Consider the following 21401-nt stretch of genomic DNA (forward strand, 5'->3'; position numbering starts at 1 on the left):
GAAAATGTCAAGAAAATTTTTAAATTTTCAAAATTTTTTTTTCGCAAAAAAAACCTCATAGGCGTGTTTCTGGGGTTGAACTATACTACCAGTTAAAATATTTGCACTTATTTCTGGGACACCCTGTATAACAGTGTTATATAGCGAGTGTGGACCGTCCTTAATACACTATTTTTTTAAAGCACTTTGCGGTATATATTGCCATTCTATTTCTTATTTACTGAAACATTGCTTAAAGGTATTATATCAAAAAAGTAGTTATACACTTCAGCGAGTTTATTAATTTTATTGTTTAGCTATATTTTCCTTAACACGAAAAATAATTTTCGTTTTTTTTTTGTTGAGGCACAATATACACAAGAACGTATTTTTAATATATGCACCTTTATAAACCACGTAACATTAATATTACACCATGTATAGTGAGGAATATCAATAATCGCGTCATTTCCAAGCCAACTGAACGCCGTTTTTTCGATCAATATATTTGATAAACACGAGGGCTGTTCACAAATACACGTCGTGTCACTACGTATTTCTAAGTCGTAGGCTGTGTCTCGCTACAGTGTCTCGCTAGCTCGTGTGACGCGTCTTTCAATTTTTACTCCCAGCGCGCGTCCTTACAACCTTTAGTTTCGCGTGTCGTCTCGCCAGCTAGTGTGTCACGGCCTTGAATTTTTTACTCAGAGCGCTCGTAAAGAAGTTTCACTTTAATAATTCAGAAAGAACTAGAAAGCAAGTGAGATGAACTAAAGAGAGAACAAAGAGGCTTGATTTCACTAGTATTTGTATAATGTTTTGTATTATCTTTTGTTTGTTTGTTTGTGTACCTTGTTTATTTACTTCGTTTGTTTATTTTACCTTTGTCTACAAATTTTAAAATTTTTTGACAATAAAGGCATTTATTTGTTTATTTATTTATTTATTATTTATTTATTTATTTATTCATTATTTGAAATATTGTGAAATTTATAACTTGCAAATATATTTTAATCTGCCAACTTCTATAATTTTATTATGTCAGATATGTATAAAATAGTTCTGCCTTTTTCTTATTCATCACTTTATTAATAATGGATACCCAATTCAATGTTATCCGTGGCTTGTCGGCCCAGAACTGGCAAAATGGGATACAGTCTTAATATTTCTAACAATACTTGTTCTGTGTATTTTAACTTTGGCAAATCGTCTATCGAAATTGTTTCAGTGTCTCCGATAGTGTCAATAATTTCTTTATACATTTTCTCCTAAAAAAACATTTTGAATAAATATCATATTCTGGATTCTATTATACTGACCTGTATATCTGGATGCATTCCAACCTTTAAGATGAAGAAACTTATACTAGTTGCTGAAGTTTCTGTACCCTAAAAGAATATTTAACAAATATTATGTTAATTCACTCTAGTTATAGATATCCAATAAAAAAACAGCTGATCGTTTGACACAAAACTCCAAAGAACATGTTCTAAAGATATTGTTTTAATAATAATTAATAGTGGTCTTAGAGAAATAAATGCAAACGGTATAATGAGTATTTGTTAAGTTTTAGAAGTATTTTTCTAAAAACAAGTTTTGTAGAACTATCTATTTTTAATTATAAATTAAATAGCGATGTCATTAACTACAAATCAACAGGGCTGCTATATGTTTGTCGTGCCTCTGTGTTGACTTTCTCTGAGAAACTAAAAGAACATGTTTAAACTTACCGCTGCAGCTAAGAAATATACTTGCTGGAATATCTCTTCGTCTGTGAATTTATTTCCCTCCTCTTGAAGATAGCTATCCAAAAAGTTTAAATTATTTGACGAATCTCCTACACCTGGAATAAATTAATTACTATAACCTGCTATAATTAAAAAAAGAGACATTGCAATGTTTTATTCATCATAAAAGAGAATTATTTTAGGAACATTTACTCACGAAATTATTGTATAGGTTATTTTAAAGATAGGGTAAAATACCACTTTTTGATTAACCCTATATAATAAGTCAAATACTAAAGTTTATAATAAACTGAGTTTACAAATTAAATTGATATATTTATATACAGTTTGCTAAAAAATAAAAACAAAATAGGGCTAAAAATAAAGAAAATATAACTCTTTAAACTTGACGAAAAAATTTTCCGTTGCAGTTATTTTGCATCTGAGTGTAGAATTTGTACATGATTTTTTTTAATTCTTGTAAATTATTGTGGATACTATGGTGCGCACTGCATACCTAAAATATTATTTTACGTGCTAGTAATGTAAAAGCATTAAAAAAATAGATAATTACCAATATTTTCTTTTAGTAATTTTCGTTTTCCTTGAATTACCTGAAAATTAAAATAATTATTTGTTATCCTCTTTTATGCAATTTCCTTACTCTATAAATCTCCTTTCTCATTCTATCAATCATTTTATAAAATTCTCTCCCACGAGGCGTAAAATATTTAAAATAGCACTGCGGCATCAACATATCGACGATAGTTCTTTTTGACGACAAACTTAAACCTCTAAAAATTTATGTTTAATATATTTTAGCTTCATTTCGTAACTTGTATCTTACTCTTGCATACAAGTTGGGAAATCCTCATATTCCTTTAGTCTCGATTGTTCAATACCGAGGAAATTGACTGTAAGTTTAATGATATATTATTAGTGTTAAAAATAAAGAAAGGGGATTAAAATTACCCATAAAACTTCCAAATGAAATCTGGTTTACAGTACCAACCAGATCGTCAAAGTTGGTATAATGATTTTTTTCTTTAAAGTTGATGCTCAGATAGCAAGCAAATTCATTAAAGGTGGTAGTGAAGAGTTTTAGCATTACAGGTCTCATGCTCTTTGCAGCAAATCTTCTATATAATTTCCATTTGTCAACTGTAATAGCATAGCCACATTAAACTTTAATGTATTATAGAGACAGAGATAAATATTTTTTTTTAATAATTACAAAGATTCTGTTTTTACATCACTATGCTACTTTTTTATGAAACTCAAGGTGCTACACATATTATTTTTTGTCCTAGTCTTAGTTTTTGAAATACAGGCTGAAATTTAACATTTTTCGACCACCTTTGTACTAAAGTTCATATCAAATATACTTTTAGTCACGGATTAAGCTTGACCGGCACAGCATTGTCCACTTTTACATATTTTCTTTTAATCAAAATATTTTAGAAAACCAAAATTAATTAATTATAAATATCTAAATAGTTATTATTTATATCAACTAAACTCACCTTCTTAACAGCACTTAACATAAAGGGCAATTACTACCGCTTTCCTGTTCAAAATATCCCAATAAAGTAGTGATGAGTTTTTACGGCTATTAAGCGGTTATCTTGTACACTTGGCACTAAAAAAGGTTCTAAAAAGAACAATTGACAGCAATATTTGCTACTAAAAAATTTTAAGCTTAAAATATCATCAGAACACAATTCATTTAAACTAAAATACTCGTAATACAAAACTAAAGTGTCAAAACGAATGACAATGCCAGGAAATAAATAAATAAATGTGGCAACTTGACATTTTTTTACACCAGAGCTACCACCTGAATTCCTAACGGGAAATTTAAATTCCAGTTAGTCAGCCCGGCGACGAAAATGTTGCCATGGTAATGATTGGCAACAATGAATATTAACAGTTTTTGCCTCTTCGATAAGTTATAGGATAACCGAGATAAGAGGGGAGTCAAAAAATTCAACAATTTCAAATTTGCCCTGTATTTCAGAAACTAAGAGGGCTAGGATAAATCTGTGTGTAGCATCTTTAGTTTCATAGAAAAGTATCATAGTAATGTAAAAACGCATCTTTTCACCTCCATTCATAAACGAGAAACCCTGCAAAACACACGAAAATGGGACAATCTGTACAATCCTAACAACATAAAAAGAAATGTATATATTCGTCTACTAAGAAATAATAATTCTCCCCTCTTAGGTAAATAATAATAATAATAAAAGCACCTAGATTAATAAAAAATAATATAAATCGATATTTATATGCTGTTCCTAAAAGAGTGGTCAACCACTACAAATCATTTACTGTAGAACTTCAATCAATACCATTAAAAAAACTAAATTCAATTTTCTTACTATTAACAAGTCGACCCTAACCGTTTTTCAGTTTTAGTTTGTAAATTGCAATTTTCAAAAAATCAAATTATCTTACCAGCCACTGTAAACCTAATTACCTAGCCGTTACTTAATTTTTTCGTCTGAAACTATTAAAAGAAAATTTGTAAAATGTAATTGAAATCGTGCTTAATAAAGTTCTGTAACAGTAAAAGCTTTTTCTCTGCAGCCTTAATAATTTTAATGGATTTTCTAATCAGGCGAATGGAAAACCATTAGATTTAATTTTAAGCTCACACGACTATAATAAATAGCTACGACTTTGTTAAATTCTTTTGATAACCATTAATGATGATTAAAAAGTGTTAAAATAATTATCAAAGTTTTTTTTAGTATATATTAGTATTAGATTAGTTATAATGATTTTAACTATTTAATAAAATCAAAATAATTATATTTTATATCGTTTATTTTATACGTAACATTTACAAATGTCAATTTCCAGTTGGAGTACGTGTTTTATTTTTTTTTAAATTGGTTTAATTTTCAAATAGGTTAATAATGGTGTCAGCTTTTTAATATTTGATTTTTATTGACATAAATACACAGAAAAAAATAACTTCGCGTAATTAGATAAGATTTATTCTCTGATGAGTATATTTTATGCTAAAATATTTCACATCTGGCAACCTTTTTGTATTTTTTTGGATTCAGATAAAGCAGTATTCAAATTTACTAGATACATTATGCACAAGAATTATTTTTTTCTTCTAACACAATATTTTCTCACTCAAATTAACCTTTATTTGAATTAGATTATATTTCGTATACTCGTCCAAATAGATATTATACATGTAGTTACACTATTCTTACTTTATCGAGCACATTTTTACAAAGAGTGAATCATAATTTTTTTTCTCTTATCATCCTTGCCGCTGCACGCCCGACCTGGTTGAATCATTACATTATTGTGCTTTATCGAGTACGTACAGTTCGGCAGCTAAAATGCCAAAAAGACGTAGATTTACAAGTGAAAGTGATAGTGATGAGCTAACTGCAGAAAGGGCACGGTTAAGGCGAAAATTAGAACGCCTAGAAACGAAAAGAAAATCAAAGGAAAACAAATAAGGCGTCGAATTATCGAATCAGACAGTGATGATTCAAGTGGAAGTAAGTAAAACCATGGATGGGGTTACACATTGCTGTTAGTTAATAAGTAACCTATTGTCGAGTTATTTATTAAAAAGACTTAATTAAAACATGTGTCATATAAAAACTTATAATACAATAACGCATACCTACCTAAACATCCGACTGCCGAGATGTGGGGTAAAATCCTTTCCTTCTTGTCTTTTTATTTAAATTACGTTTAAGCAGCCGACTGCCGAGTTGCCTATACGTTATTTTTTAAATAAATAATATAAATCTCAAATACCAAAAAGAAACTGAACTAATCTATTTTACTTTTTCTTGACAATAATATAAATTGTAAATACGGAGATATGCTCAATGACAAAAACGTCGTAAAAACTGCCTAGAGAATCCGTTGTTGTTCTCTGATATGGGACGATTTCATAACAGTTGGGTCGCTTCAGATAATAAATAAATTGTTATAAAAAGTAAATAACAAGAAAAAATTGTTTAATGTTATTCTTTGGATCGAAGGCAAGAACTGCATGAAGTGCAGGTTCACAGGGAAAACGAAATCCCAGATAACCTATGTGAAGAAACCCTGTCAGTAGTGCCTGACGAAGTATTGAAACTTTTTGGTGAGGAGCCTTTAGGAGATGAACCAACATGGGGGGAGGAAGTAAAGTCCATTATAGCAGATCGTTGGAATAAATACTTGGTTCTTGGTATTACCAAGCAAGAAAAGGAGGACTTGAAAAAAAAGTATCCAGTGCCAAAAATATTAGATTTTTACAAGGTTCGGAGATAAATCCAGAGATATCAGAGTCCATAACTGATGCTCAGAAAAATCACGATAAATACATGTCTATTGTACAGAATCAACTGGGAAATGGCTTATCCGCCTTGGCCAAAGGCTTAAATGCACTATTAGTGGACAAAGCGAACGCGGACGTTGGCTCCAAAGTTATGCCCTGCCTTATCGATGCAGGCAAAGTGATTACTGATGCTTTTCATATGATAACGAAAAGCAGGAAATTTCATATTGAAGCTAATCTAAACCCCACGGTTAAAAAAATTGTTCGTGATAGCAAACCCGACAAATTTTTGTGTGGAGAAAATTTTTCGGAAAAATTTAAAGAAGCAAAGAACCACCAACGCACTGGAAAAGAGTTAAAGTTTGCTAAGGCAAATTTTGTAGTAAATAGGCAGTCGTCTTCCACCACCTACGCAAGAAGCTCAGGTCAAAGTGTAAGGAGGTCCTTTAGGAACCAGCCGACTTTAAACTACCGAGGAGCCTACCACAAGAACAAGGTGAAACGGACACCACCACCTCGGACCCAACGAAGGTACCCTGTGAAAGCACCTTATTACCAGAAGGGGGATATCAAAAATAATGGAGGTGAGTGCATATGGTGGACGGTTAAGATATTTTACCGAGGTATGGAAAAATATAACAAACAGTATAAGTAATTTGTCTTGGTTAGAGGGCTATAAAATACCGTTTAGGGAAAAACCGATTCAGGGTCATAGACCTATAGTAAGTTTACTTAGTGCATCAGAAGAGCGAAAGGTGGCCGTGATTATACTTAAGTTCGAAAAACAGGGCATAATAAGTCAATGTTGTCATAGCAAAAATGAATACATATCCTCCTTCTTTTTTAGTTCCAAAATCTGATGGATCCTCTCGATTTATTTTAAATTTAAAAAATTTAAATAAGTTTTTGGCTCCAGTGCCACATTTTAAGCTAGAAAACTATAAATCAGTAAGAGACCTAATTTATAAAAATTGTTTTATGTCAACCATAGACCTTAAAGATGCTTATTATATGATACCAATTAGTCCTAATTCTAAAAAGTTTTAAGATTTGAATTCAACGGTCTACTGTTTCAATACAATGTAATGCCCATGGGGTTATCCTCCGCACCATATGTATTTACAAAAATGTTAAAACCGGTACTAAATAAACTTAGATCGTTAGGGATTTTTTGTGTTATGTATTTAGATGATATTTTTGTTATTGGTAGGACCCAGCAAGAGACGCAAGACCATGTTAAAAAATTATTTATTTGTTAGAACATTTGGGCTTTATTATAAATTACAAAAATGTAAATTAATTCCAGCAAATACATGTAAATATTTAGGTTTTATTTATAACAGCGAAAAGCTTACTGTAGAGTTACCCATGGAAAAGAAAACTAAGATAATATCGTTAGTTACTAAATTACATAATAAAGAAAAAGTATCCATTAAAGAACTTTCAAAGGTATTTGGCACATTAATTGCTGCATGTCCGGCCGTTTCTTATGGGTGGCTCCATATTAAGAGTTTGGAACGATCAAAATACCTAGCCCTTAAGAAATTTAATACATATAAAGCCCAAATCTTAATAACAAATCAAATTAAAATCGAACTAAAATGGTGGGAAAATAGTATTTTAAATTCTGTTAAAAATATAAACATGGAAAATTTTGATTTAGAAATATTTACTGATGCCTCCAATACTGGCTGGGGGGCAGTATGTGGTAATAACAAAACTCATGGATTTTGGGGTGAGATTGAAGGAAGTCATCATATAAACTACTTAGAACTTTTGGCGATATTTTATGCGCTTAGGTGTTTTGCCTTAAATAAAAGTCACATAGATATAGTGTTTCGTGTCGATAATAAAACGCCATAGCATATATCAACAAAATGGGAGGCATTCGATTTCAAAAATTAAATAATCTAAGTAAAGAAATTTGGTCTTGGTGTGAAGAAAGAAATATATTTATTTACGCAACTTATATCGCTTCCAAGGATAACACAGTAGCAGATATGGAATCACGGTCAGTGGCAATCGACACTGAATATTGTTTAAATATGCAATATTTTCAAAAAATAGTTTTTGACTTTGGAAATCCAACAATAGATTTGTTTGCAAGTAATATAAACAGCAAATGTACAAAATTCATTTCATGGCGTAAAGATCCGGGAGCTATAGCATCTGATGCATTTAGCATAAACTGGGGAAATTATAATAATTTTTATGCCTTCCCTCCGTTTTCTCTTGTTGGTAGGGTACTCAATAAAATAATAAGAGATCAAGCAAAAGGTATCTTAATTGTGCCTTTTTGGCAGACTCAATACTGGTATCCATTATTTTTAAGACTTTGCGTCAAAAAACCATTAACTCTACCGCCGAATGAATTTTTATTATTATCTCCTTTCAGGACCCCCCATCCGCTTTGGAGACAATTATCCCTAGTAGTAGGGAAATTATCAGGGGATCATTTCTAAAACGAGGCATTCCTGACGCGGCGATACCAATATTGATTGATTCAATAAGTAAAGCGACTTTTAAACAATATGCAGGAACATATAAAAAATGGTGGTTATTTTGCCAGCGTAATAAGGTAGACATTTACCAGGCAAATGTTGGAAATATTATTGCTTTTCTTAATGACCTTTTTTTAAACAAAGCATCATATACGACTTTAAATACTCATCGGTCAGCATTATCATTAATTCTAAATTACAGTAATGGGGATGAAATTTTGATTAAGAGATTCCTTAAGGGTGTGTACAGGGCTAAGCAATGCTTTCCAAAATACAAGACAACATGGGACCCCCAGCCAGTCTTGGAATATCTAAAGAAATTATACCCGTTAAATACACTTTCTTTGGAAATGCTTACAAAAAAACTCGCATCGTTATTATTATTGGCAACGGGACAGAGACTCCAAACTATTTCTAAGATTAAAATTCAAAATATTCATGGTATAGAATCCTCAAAAATTAAAATTTTTATCACAGAAATACTTAAAACATCAAGTTATAATCGTCAGCAGCCAGTTTTAGAGTTCAATTATTTTACAGAATGTCCGGAGTTATGTGTAGCGAATACATTAAAGGCATATTTGTTAAGAACAAGTTCATTAAGAAAAGATACTGACGAGTATCTTATGCTTACATTTAAAAAGCCCCATCATATAGCTAGTTCCCAAACTATTGGCCGTTGGATAAAAAATATATTAAAAATTAGTGGAATTGATACAAACAAGTATCATTCTCACAATACGAGACATGCTACAACCTCAGCGGCTTTTAGGAAGGGAATTGGTATAGATCAAATCAAAGATACTATAGGATGGTCTCAAAGCTCGCAAGTGTTCCAGAAATTTTACAATCGGCCTTTAGAAGGCAATAAATTAAATTTTGTAGAATTAATTCAGGGAAATAATTAATAATTTTTAAGATATATGTATCTCAGATCTTTCATAATTATAGAAAATAAATGTTTATGTAATATTTTGTTTACCTGCTAAGGTATTATACTTAGGTTTAAGTGTTGATGATATTTTTTTTTGATTGTGTTTTTTGTTATAAACAGAAGGTAAATAAATTTAAGGTTTTGCTTACTGGGAAATATTAGAATTATGTTTAAATATATTATATTTTTAGAAATTTCTATACATAACTTGTTTAATTTAACTGCCAACAAAAAATAGAATTTTAGGGCCTTTAAACATCTACATGTATAATATCTATTTGGACGAGTATACGAAATATAATTTTAAGAACAAACGACTTACCTGTAGGAAGTTCGTTCTGAATTATATGAGTATGCTCGTCCAAATAGATATGTCCCATACCCGGTTAATTGTTAAATCCCACCCGAAATTCTATTTTTCCACAAAATGTAATGATTCAACCAGGTCGGGCGTGCAGCGGCAAGGATGATAAGAGAAAAAAAATTATGATTCACTCTTTGTAAAAATGTGCTCGATAAAGTAAGAATAGTGTAACTACATGTATAATATCTATTTGGACGAGCATACTCATATAATTCAGAACGAACTTCCTACAGGTAAGTCGTTTGTTCTTAAAATTATACAACTTACTAATTATTAAAAACACATAAATCGTTTATTTATGTATATTAATTTTAATAGTGTAGTTTAACGAAATAGGACCTAATGACTTTTAAAACAAGTGTTGTTTAGTACTATTGTCTTTTTGGTGTAGACCTGACAGAAAACTTTTTTATTTGACTCAAATTTATTTTATACCCTTTGTGTTTCAACACAATGTTTTATTAAAGTAAAACATTATTTTGTTTAAAACAACCAAAAATCTTGTAGACGAGCGTTTGTGAAATTATTTAACTTAAATAAGTTTTAAAGTAAACTAGCAATCTAAAAAACATAACTTATGTGTCCGAAAAAATAATTTGTTATATTAACAAATTAACGTTTGAATTAGACAAGGTTCTTAGCTACCCCAGATAGTGATACGGAATAATGGAGACTATTTATTTTTACGCTTAACAAAAAATGTAATTAAAACAGATCGTAACTTCTTTCAGCCCTTTCGTCAAGATTTTAGGCATTGCGTCATTTATTTCCATCTAACCATCGCAGCGTTCACATAGTCTTAAACGTTTAATTAATATTGAGAAGAAATTCTCGATTGTTTTACCAAAGTCTATATATTACAATATATAGAAACAACCAGTCTATATTAAAAAGTATATATACTTTGATTTTACTGTGTCAAATGTGTAATTAGGTAATAATGGAAGAAAAGCAAGATTATTCATTGAGTGAGACCTCGAAGAAATGGTGAAAAATTTTGTGGGTAAGTAATTTCCAATTTTTTTCAGATAATTATTATAATTTTAAGACTAATGCAACATAAAACGATAAATGCAAAATTCATGAATTCTATCTTTTGGTAAATTTAAAGGCAAGTTATACAACATATCAATAGTTCTAATTATAAGAACATTTATAAACATAAGAGTTAAATCAATCGTTTATTTATTTATACACCAATCATAATATTATCAATAGCCGCCCATACAGAAATTTTCATGTTTTCTATAGATAAAATCATCCCTGAAATTACTGGAATAAAATTTTCAGATAACTCTATATATACTAATATACATATATATTTTTTTTTTCCTTTCTTGGGTATGAGGTTTTTTTTTATTAATTGAAGATGGAAACTTTTTATTTTTATTATGCGACGTTTCGCCTCATCATGGTGGGCTTTCTCAGGCACTTTATTCTTGAAGCCGCAGCCGCCTTGCTACCACCAGTCTATATAGAAGAACTTTCACTTACATTCTTCTATATAGACTGGTGGTAGCAAGGTGGCTGCGGCTTCAAGAATAAAGTGCCTGAGAAAGCCCACCATGATGAGGCGGAACGTCGCATAATAAAAATAAAAAGTTTCCATCTTCAATTAATAAAAAAAACCTCATACCCAAGAAAGGAAAAAAAATATATATGGATATAATTCTAAAGGTTTAAGAAAAAGAAAAAAAATATACTAATATATTTATAATAGTAAATTATTTCCAGGTGGAAAATTATTTCCTTCCATGATCAAGCAATGGATTTATTCAAATAGAATATTCAAGCCGTGGCAACTTTTCAAAAGACAACGCTTTACAGTTGAGGGTTGGAACCTTTGGTGTTACACAGCAAAATAAAACACTAAATCACCACAATACACCAAAACACTTTTACTTTTACACTGGACGCGCGTTTCGCTAACCATGTTAGCATCATCAGCAGATGATTATAAACTAAGTTTATAGCGAAACGCACGTCCAGTGTAAAAGTAAAAGTGTTTTGGTGTATTGTGGTGATTTAAAGGCAACACAATAAAGAAACTACTAAACGAGTTGACAATTACTGGCCTATAGTTTGCCAACAATAAGTATCCGAAAGGAAAAACCAGCAGGACGGTGGAAGCTCCCTCGCTTAGAAGTTGCCGAAGGATAACCATAAAACTGAATCTATATAAGAACATTCTCTAAGTACGCATGTGTGCTTATCTACCTTAGCAAATTCCCTTTTGGTTTTAAGGGAATTTATTTCTTTTGGTTTAGTTAAAAACTATTCTAATGTAGGTGGTAAATTAGTTCCCTCACACCAAGATATTATATACACCAGCACGTTTATTTTGTATTTGATAAAATAAAAGTATTTACTCCAACATGCGATTTTTCTAAATTAGTACTTCTTCTTATGTACCTTAGTGAATTACCTCTTCATTTTTTGATAAAACGTTTGTTTATCACACACAACTATATTTTTCATCTGTTTTCAACTACTAAATTTTCTTTTCTATAGTACATAATATTTTATTTGAAAAAACTAACAACTTCATTCACAAAAATGTTTATAATTTCTTAATAATTAATATTTTATAAATTACATAATAGGGTTATTTATATTAGGGAGAGAAATTCCAGTCAAAATATTTAGATAAGGTAAATTAGGTTTTGTCTGTCCATATAGTGTTTAAGTATTTTATCTAATCTATACAAGTTTCTTTTTTTGTGTATCACACTTGTGACAATTGTACTTAGAGTTTGGATAACTTTGAGAGATACCTCAAAGTAGTATGGAGCAATAAAAAGAATTGGAAGAGAGAAACGTTTACTCAGCACTTAAAAGACCATACCATAATGTAACGTGGTATACTAATAAACTAAAGGAAGAACAGGGATAGAAGTATTTGGGTCGAAAATTAAATATTCCGAAGCAATTGGCACCTACCCCAACATCCTACAGGTAGAAATCTACGCTATCGAAAGATGCATACGACTTATTTTGGAAACAAAAAAATAATCATTTTGTCCGATAGTCAAACAGCCTTAAATACATACATACATACTGCCATTATTCGCTGACGAGTATTTGAGACGCATCAGAAGATGGTTACGTAACGTGTTTTGTTTTCATGAGCTTTTCTGTGACTGAACAACCCCCCCCCCCATACGTGATGATATGTCTTTTCCGCGTTGCGAACATTCAAAAATCTCATTGCTTTGTTGCCTCTTTACTGTTTGGTTGTCGTTAACTGAGTTTACAATTTTTCTCCATTGCGTTCCATTTTGTGCGTTTCTTATTCCCACCCATTCTGCATGTTTATCCCTTTTAAGTATTCGTAAAATATTCTTGTATCTCTTGAGTTGTCCACTCGGTTTTCTCTTACCGTCTACAAGTTCAGCATGAAGCAAATATTTTATTAGGCGATATTTTTGCATTCTGCATACGTGACCAGCCCATCTTAAGCGGGATTTTGTAATCATGACTTCAACGCTTTAGTAGCTAGCTTTTTCTAGAACCGATACGTTTGAGATATGGTGGAATCATGTGTAAGAGTTGTCGAAGGTGTCTCTGTTGCAACTTGTTTAGCAGTACGGCACCCAGATTTCGCTTCCATATAACATGGTGGAGATTAACCAACATAACATACCGAGATTTGGTATGTTATGTTGGATTAACTTTATTTTAATGCGCACTATGATACGAAAATACTTTATGTGTAAGGTCGAAAATAGAAACTTTATAAGCAGATTTTAAATTAACGAATTTTATGAGCAATAGTCATATAAATCAACTTAAGTTTCATTTGCTATATTATTGCTATTACGCATACATATATTCATAGACCTTTGTGCTACTATACTGATTCAAATTATATATGGTTTCAAGGTCCAGGTTCCAGATCCACATATTACCAGTCAATTATTAAATTAAAAATTCAATTTTATTACTTTATTTACACTTTATACATATGTGCAGCTTTAGGGATACTTATATTGTAATTCTATTTTATGTAGTAAATGTTAAGATATTATGATAACTTTTTTGATTTTTTATATACTTAAACTCATAAAAAGTTACTTCTCAAAGTTATTTAGTTTTCTGGCATTTGGTAGACATTAAACTTAATGGGGCTCTCTGGAATAGGGGGCCGAAGGACCAGATACGTGCTAAGTCACAGAGGGAGTACAGAGTTTCTCCAGTTAGTTTTGCGGGCAATGTTGCCAGAATTATAATACTAGACCCACGTTTACTTTTGTCTATAGTTTGTCTCAAAGTGTAATTCTAGATTCGACAGTTTATATTAGTTGTTATAGCAAGATCTTGTTAGCAATGGAATTAGTAGTGGGAACTATCGAATGAATACTATCGAAACATTCGATAGTTGCAATTCATTCGAATAATTCGATAGCTAGTAAGAAAACATTCGTTGAAAACTATTCGAATAAAAATTATCGAATAGATGCGTCATCTGCCTTGAAATATTGTATTCTAGTAATTCGGCAGCAAAAACCATTCATTTATAAAATTCATTCATTTATGAAATTCATTTATTCGTCAGGATCGAATATAATAAAATATTAACTGAATTTTAGTTGTCGCCAGGCGACGTAGGTTTCTTTCCGAGAAGCCGGACAGCGGTCGGTGGCAATGCTATGAAAGAAGCCGGCATCTTTGATTTTTTGCGGAGTCCGATAAAGATAAGGACACATTATTTTTTTTTATTGAGGTGCTAGTATTTACACAGAAAATACATTATGAAGGGCGCTGTTGCCATATATTGGTATTAGTTGATATTAGCAAGGAATATTATTGTTTGGCTTTAGTTAGTTAGAGATAGTATGTCTATATATTTTGCATTTTTTTATTAATATTCTGTTATTACACTGCAATAATACTTGTTATTTTGGATGTAGGAAAATTATTTTTAATATTTTTAAGCAAAGACTGGTTTAATAAATAATAATATCAGTAATAATTTGTTATACCTATTAACAACAAAATTTAAAATCATTTAATATAAACATTTTTTTTAGGTAGTAGCAAAATATAAACAACAAATCAGATGTCAAAATTATTTATATTAGATCCTATTTAAAAATAATTTAGTCTCTAAATTTGTTGGCAACGTTGGTTTATTAAATAATAATAATTACACAGAACTAATTTGTTATATTAACAACAAATTTTAAAATCATGAAATATAAACATTTATTGATTTTCTAAGCATGCAGTGTATTGGAAGGAAAATATAAATAAAAAATTAGAAATCAAAATTATTTATATTAGGTGTTTTATATTTACTATTTAAAAATAAAATTTACTTTTACTGGCATTTACTTTAAAATATAAATGAAATATTTCTTCGCTATTTTAGTATTTTAAATATTTGAATAAACGCAAAAATAGCACAGTATTTATACGGCGAAGTTATAAAAATTTGGAAGAACTAATAATGCACTGAAAATCAAACGAATAGTCGTGGCTCAACGATAACCATTTAGTCGCACGGCGAGGTTGTCACATATGCTTTAGTATAGCGATGGGAACTATCGAATGAATTAGACTATCGAATGGTTACTGAATGAATGATTTCAACTATCGAATGGTTTTATTCGAATAAAATCATTCATTCATTTGTATACTAAAGCATATGTGACAACCTCGCCGTGCGACTAAATGGTTATCGTTGAGCCACGACTATTCGTTTGATTTTCAGTGCATTATTAGTTCTTCCAAATTTTTATAACTTCGCCGTATAAATACTGTGCTATTTTTGCGTTTATTCAAATATTTAAGATACTAAAATAGCGAAGAAATATTTCATTTATATTTTAAAGTAAATGCCAGTAAAAGTAAATATTATTTTTAAATAGTAAATATAAAACACCTAATATAAATAATTTTGATTTCTAATTTTTTATTTATATTTTCCTTCCAATACACTGCATGCTTAGAAAATCAATAAATGTTTATATTTCATGATTTTAAAATTTGTTGTTAATATAACAAATTAGTTCTGTGTAATTATTATTATTTAATAAACCAACGTTGCCAAAAAATGTAGAGACTAAATTATTTTTAAATAGGATCTAATATAAATAATTTTGACATCTAATTTGTTGTTTATATTTTGCTACTACCTAAAAAAAATGTTTATATTAAATGATTTTAAATTTTGTTGTTAATAGGTATAACAAATTATTACTGATATTATTATTTATTAAACCAGTCTTTGCTTAAAAATATTAAAAATAATTTTCCTACATCCAAAATAACAAGTATTATTGCAGTGTAACAACAGAATATTAATAAAAAAATGCAAAATATATAGACATACTATCTCTAACTAACTAAAGCCAAACAATAATATTCCTTGCTAATATCAACTAATACCAATATATGGCAACAGCGCCCTTCATAATGTATTTTCTGTGTAAATACTAGCACCTAAATAAAAAAAAATAATGTGTCCTTATCTTTATCGGACTCCGCAAAAAATCAAAGATGCCGGCTTCTTTCATAGCATTGCCACCGACCGCTGTCCGGCTTCTCGGAAAGAAACCTACGTCGCGGGCGACAACTAAAATTCAGTTAATATTTTATTATATTCGATCCTGACGAATAAATGAATTTCATAAATGAATGAATTTTATAAATGAATGGTTTTTGCTGCCGAATTACTAGAATACAATATTTCAAGGCAGATGACGCATCTATTCGATAATTTTTATTCGAATAGTTTTCAACGAATGTTTTCTTACTAGCTATCGAGTTATTCGAATGAATTGCAACTATCGAATGTTTCGATAGTATTCATTCGATAGTTCCCACTACTACTTTAGTATACAAATGAATGAATGATTTTATTCGAATAAAACCATTCGATAGTTGAAATCATTCATTCAGTAACCATTCGATAGTCTAATTCAATCGATAGTTCCCATCGCTAAATGGAATACAAATCCTATATTCTTTAGTCTGAATATTATTTTTTCATTTTATCATGAGAGAAAAACAAAACGATGTACTTAAACAGCCGTTAAACGGCAGCCTACTAAAATGCCGTTAATAGATATTGTGACGTCGTTCATGTCGGCGGAAAGTAATGCCTAGCCTTAAGCATTCTGCAAGAGCACCTGTGGGTCAGTGGCTGAGGCTGTCGCTTCGTAAGTGAATGGTCAGTGGTTCAAATCTCACGCCGACCAAGACTTTTTTATATTTTTTTTGCTTATAGCGTGATCTTATTGCATTGGTTTCACTCTTTTTAGTTGGATTGGTTTAGTTATTTGGCGGGTTGGTACCGTGGTTATTTGGAGGGTGTTAATTCATTGGTTAGTTGTTTATTTGGTGGGGTTGGTTTTTACTAATTTATATTTGTTTTTTATATTTTTTATCAGTGTCGAGGTTAGTTGCGTTGGTTATTTGGTGGGGTGTATAGCGTTGGTTAGTCCTTATAAAATTTCTATATTTCATAAAGCCGTCAAGTGCGTCACATCAACGACGTCATACCTATTAACGGCATTTTAGTAAGCTACCGTTTAACGGCAGTTTAAGTACAACCAAAACAAAATGGTACAGAAATTAATAAATAAATATACTAGTATATATGATAATATTTATTTAAGGATTTTATTTATTGGCCTATAAAATATAGGTAATTTAATAATTTTAAAAAAGTTTATCAATATCAGAAGAACGTTTAACTATTTAACTAAAGTATTCATTCATAATTCTTTTAGATTTGAGATATGATTAGAAGTTTTATATAGTTTCTCCCGAGGTTTTCCCACTGGAGAAAGGGACGATTTCGATGACTGAATAAAAAAAACTAAGAAAGGATTGTATACCAACAAAATTAGGGTAGACAGCAAAGTGATTTAAATATTGCTGACCCGATATCCAGTTAATTAGTGGTATTTTTTTACGTATTAAAATACCATACAATCAAAAATAAATGCCGTCAAGGACGGCTGGGGAATGGCAGTCGATGATTATTTTGGCTCTAGACTTCATTTACTTGGCCCCTACTATTCTTTAGTTTTTAATTGCTCTGACTACCAGTTATTGGCTTTAAGAAGGTTTTAATTTATTTTTATATTGAGTAAAAATGATTTTAAATGGTGTAAGTACTTTAAAATTTGAGAAAAACATTTTTGGAAATAGATTTTTGTCTAGAAATGTTCAATTCCTTCTTTAATGTTCATGTATTAATTTTTGACAAGGTTTATTTAGTTTTTAGTAAATGACGCCTAGAGATTGACCTCAAGAAAATTATTGTCGATTGTCGTTCCCCAGCCATCTTTGACGCTTTTTTTTCGATCATACGTCATAAAAGACCCTTGGGTAGACGTAGACCCTTGGAAGTTGGATCAATAAATGCTAATATTTATTAAACGACATAATACTAATAAAATAAATTCATTAATGTAATTAATGAACATTTCTCAATTTATGATTAATATAACATTTTTTAAAACTTTTTTGTTTATCTTTTATCAATGGACTAAAGTCACAAAATTAATTATAAAACTATTAATTTGTTTAACCTGTCGGGAAGAAGATTAAAAAATCCTTAGAACTTTATAAAATAGAATATTGAAGAAAATAACTAAAGGTGCAAGAACTTTATAGCGTCTTTATATGGCGAGGGGTGTTTATTATATTGCCACGAGACAGCGCGATCTATAAATTTTGCAGTTGAGTTCACCCATTTACATTTTAAAGACTTCTTTCAGACGCAATCTCGCGTGAAACAATGTTATTGCTATTATAAAAAGAAATATTTATAGATCTATCTAAAACTTTGCTAGAACTAGTAATTATTATATTTTAAAGCGTCATTTATTGAAAACTAAGTGAGTTTACCAAAATAATTTATATAATAATTTAAATTAGATAACAAATTATATGAGAGATGACATACAAAATCTATATACCGGGTGCGTCTCAAAAGTGGCTGACCCCTATAACCTGTTTTTATTTTTTCAGATATATCAAATGATATTTGGTATGTTAGTATATGACATAGATAAATTAGGATTGATTGACATATACAATTGTTTTCGGTCACTTCCTGTTTCATCGGAAATGACCAACTTTTGATTTTTAAATGGTACCCTCGATATTATTTTACTTTATTTGATAGAAAATATCACTCTGAATTGAATGACATATCATATGTAAACTTTTGACATATTCGCTTAAAAACTAATTGTACTTTAAATTTCAAACTAGAGTGCGATGGCTATGTTAAAAACACTAATTTTTAATCAAGGACTCTTGGAAAAATAGATTTGATCGGTTAATGTTTTTAGTGTCTTGTCCTGGGGCGCTATTCTGTACAATCGTCGGTATCGGTAAGTTACCGACAGCTATCGGTACGTATTTGTTAATAGTAAACATGTGTTGATTGTTGTTGTCATAGTTATCGATCGGCCCTATGACAGATATCGCAAGTTATACCGACGAGGATCGGTATCTCTACCGTGCCCTTGTTAACCCCACGGTAAAGATACCGATAGTCGTCGGTACAAATTTGCTATATGTCCTATTAATTACAGCTCAAAACTATGACAAAAACAACTAGCACGACGCTCATTGGCCGTACGTACCGATATAGCTGTCGGTAACTTACCGATACCGACGATTGTACAGAATAGCGCCCCTGGCCGGTTAAAAGATACCCAAATCATATTTTTAATCATATCTCAATTTTTTCAAATGGAACGGGGGTGGCTCATTAGCATATTTAGAAAAAGCATTTTTTTACGAATAATTTGATACCACACACTTGGTATTTCGAGTCAAATTATCGTTATGAAACGCATGTTATAATTTTAAATAAACCATATGTGAAAATGTCAGAAGCTGACATGTGATATGTCATTCTATCCAGAGTGTCATTTTCTATCGAATAAAGTAAAAAAAATACCGTGGGTGCCCTTTAAAAATCAAAAGTTGTAGTCATTTCCGGTGAGACCGGAAGTAACCGAAAACAATTAAATATGTCAATCAATCCTAATTCATGTCATATACTAACATACCGAATCTGGTTGTTTTATCTGAAAAAAAATTATAGGGGTGAGCCACTTGCGAGACGCACCCGGTATTTTCTCTGGTATTTCTATAAAAATATTGACAGGTGCCTACTGCATATATTTTACGAATTTAATGTACGTTCTCTCTGGGAATACCAACTGTTACAGAAACTGTAAAATTTAAAATTTATTTTTGTACTCATCCTAATTGAATTTAAATCAAATTAAAAAAAAAATATATTAAATTTCGTTTTATTATCTAAAAAAATAAAAAAGGTATAGGGGTTATCCACTTGTCAAAATTAGTAAACTTTTGAGATAAATAGGACAATGTTGCGAGGAGATTTTGATAAATAATTATGTAAATTACCGAAATGTAGTGGTATAAACAGTAAATACTATATGACCGAAAATAACAACAAGTAGACATGGAAATCATCCAATTTGTCATTTAATTTTTCATTTAAATTGACGACAGTGATCTTCATTTCCAAGCCGCTCCATCATTGTTTTTTTATCGTATGGTACGTATGCTCTATATGGTATAGTACGTATAGTACGTATGCTCTATATGGTATAGTACGAATAGTACGTATGCTCTATATGGCACGTATGCTATATACCGTATGATCGAAAAAAAACGGCGTCCAGTTGGCTTGGAAATGAACATTAATGACATTCCCCATTTAATTTTACATATAAAATGACAGCGATCTTCATTTCATAGCCATCGCTGACGCCGTTTTATTCGATCATACGGTATTACCATCTTACATTATTCTTACATTAAAAATTATTTAAATACAGTTAAATAATTAATAAAGTAAAAAAAAATACCGTGGGTGCCATTTAAAAATCAAAAGTTGTAGTAATTTCCGGTGAGTATATGGTGGCTCGTTTTTTCTCTTTCATTTCATATATTTTAGTGTTATTTTAAAGCGCCATCCCGTGTTGGATCGTGCCTCTGAATAATTATGAACTAAATCAGATACGTAGTCAAATTTCGAAGCACTAGCCAATTTGTTTTACATAAGTAGTGCAACAGCTTATCACACTGAAGACTGGCCAGAGAAGCCTGTGTTTGTCTGCATAACTTCGTGATTTATCTTAATCATATTACCTACGCGTTCATCTGGTGGTCTAACTATTCACCTAAAATATTATAGACTAAACGGCTATTCAGAAAAATCTGCATATCTTTAACTTTTTACATTCTAATTTAGTTTAATTTTTAATAAAATTTATTAACATTATTAACAGATGATGATTTTTTTCAGTTTTAATTATATTGTATTATATTATGATTTTATGTTTTAAAAATAATGGTGTATGTAGCTGTTTTATTAGTATGTACAATAATTCTGACAACATAGAAATATTATCAAGAGATTATAATTTATATTTTTATAATTTTATAAAATCTCGATACAGTAATAAAAACTTTCTCTAAGGTTTGAATACTATTTCATTTGTAACTACAATCATCAATAAAAAATTAGGCACAACACTTTGAGAATTAGTTATACAGGGTGTTCCTTGATATATTAATATTTAAG

The 21401-nt window shown here is 30.4% G+C and overlaps 3 protein-coding genes across 5 annotated transcripts in view; 2 read left to right on the top strand and 1 right to left on the bottom strand.

The window, feature by feature from the left end:
- The window catches only part of LOC115880113, an 870630-nt gene that overhangs the window by 178610 nt on the left and 670619 nt on the right, over positions 1-21401 (top strand). The gene's annotated exons all lie outside the window — the stretch shown is intronic.
- The window catches only part of LOC115880111 (cytochrome P450 4C1-like), a 33484-nt gene that overhangs the window by 7313 nt on the left and 4770 nt on the right, over positions 1-21401 (bottom strand). For both annotated transcript variants that reach the window (XM_030897238.1, XM_030897237.1), the window contains 7 exons: positions 2679-2867; positions 2554-2620; positions 2371-2500; positions 2281-2320; positions 1710-1822; positions 1299-1367; positions 1082-1247 (listed from right to left, as the gene is read on the bottom strand). In XM_030897238.1, the coding sequence (XP_030753098.1) occupies positions 1082-1247; positions 1299-1367; positions 1710-1822; positions 2281-2320; positions 2371-2500; positions 2554-2620; positions 2679-2867 (774 nt within the window). The remainder of the gene's footprint in view (positions 1-1081; positions 1248-1298; positions 1368-1709; positions 1823-2280; positions 2321-2370; positions 2501-2553; positions 2621-2678; positions 2868-21401) is intronic.
- LOC115880112 lies at positions 5192-9782 on the top strand. 2 transcript variants are annotated; one of them, XM_030897240.1, is made up of 2 exons: positions 5192-5236; positions 8408-9782. In XM_030897240.1, exons 1-2 carry the CDS (start codon positions 5222-5224, stop codon positions 9419-9421), a joined length of 1029 nt encoding a protein of 342 aa, XP_030753100.1. In that variant the 5' UTR covers positions 5192-5221; the 3' UTR covers positions 9422-9782. The 2 variants fall into 2 exon arrangements, with proteins under 2 accessions (XP_030753100.1, XP_030753101.1); XM_030897241.1 differs by lacking the exon at positions 5192-5236 and adding an exon at positions 6583-6596.

The sequence above is a fragment of the Sitophilus oryzae genome, unplaced genomic scaffold, assembly GCF_002938485.1.
Source record: "Sitophilus oryzae breed Bouriz unplaced genomic scaffold, Soryzae_2.0 scaffold_1614_pilon_pilon, whole genome shotgun sequence".
Taxonomy (NCBI): Eukaryota; Metazoa; Arthropoda; class Insecta; order Coleoptera; family Curculionidae; genus Sitophilus; species Sitophilus oryzae.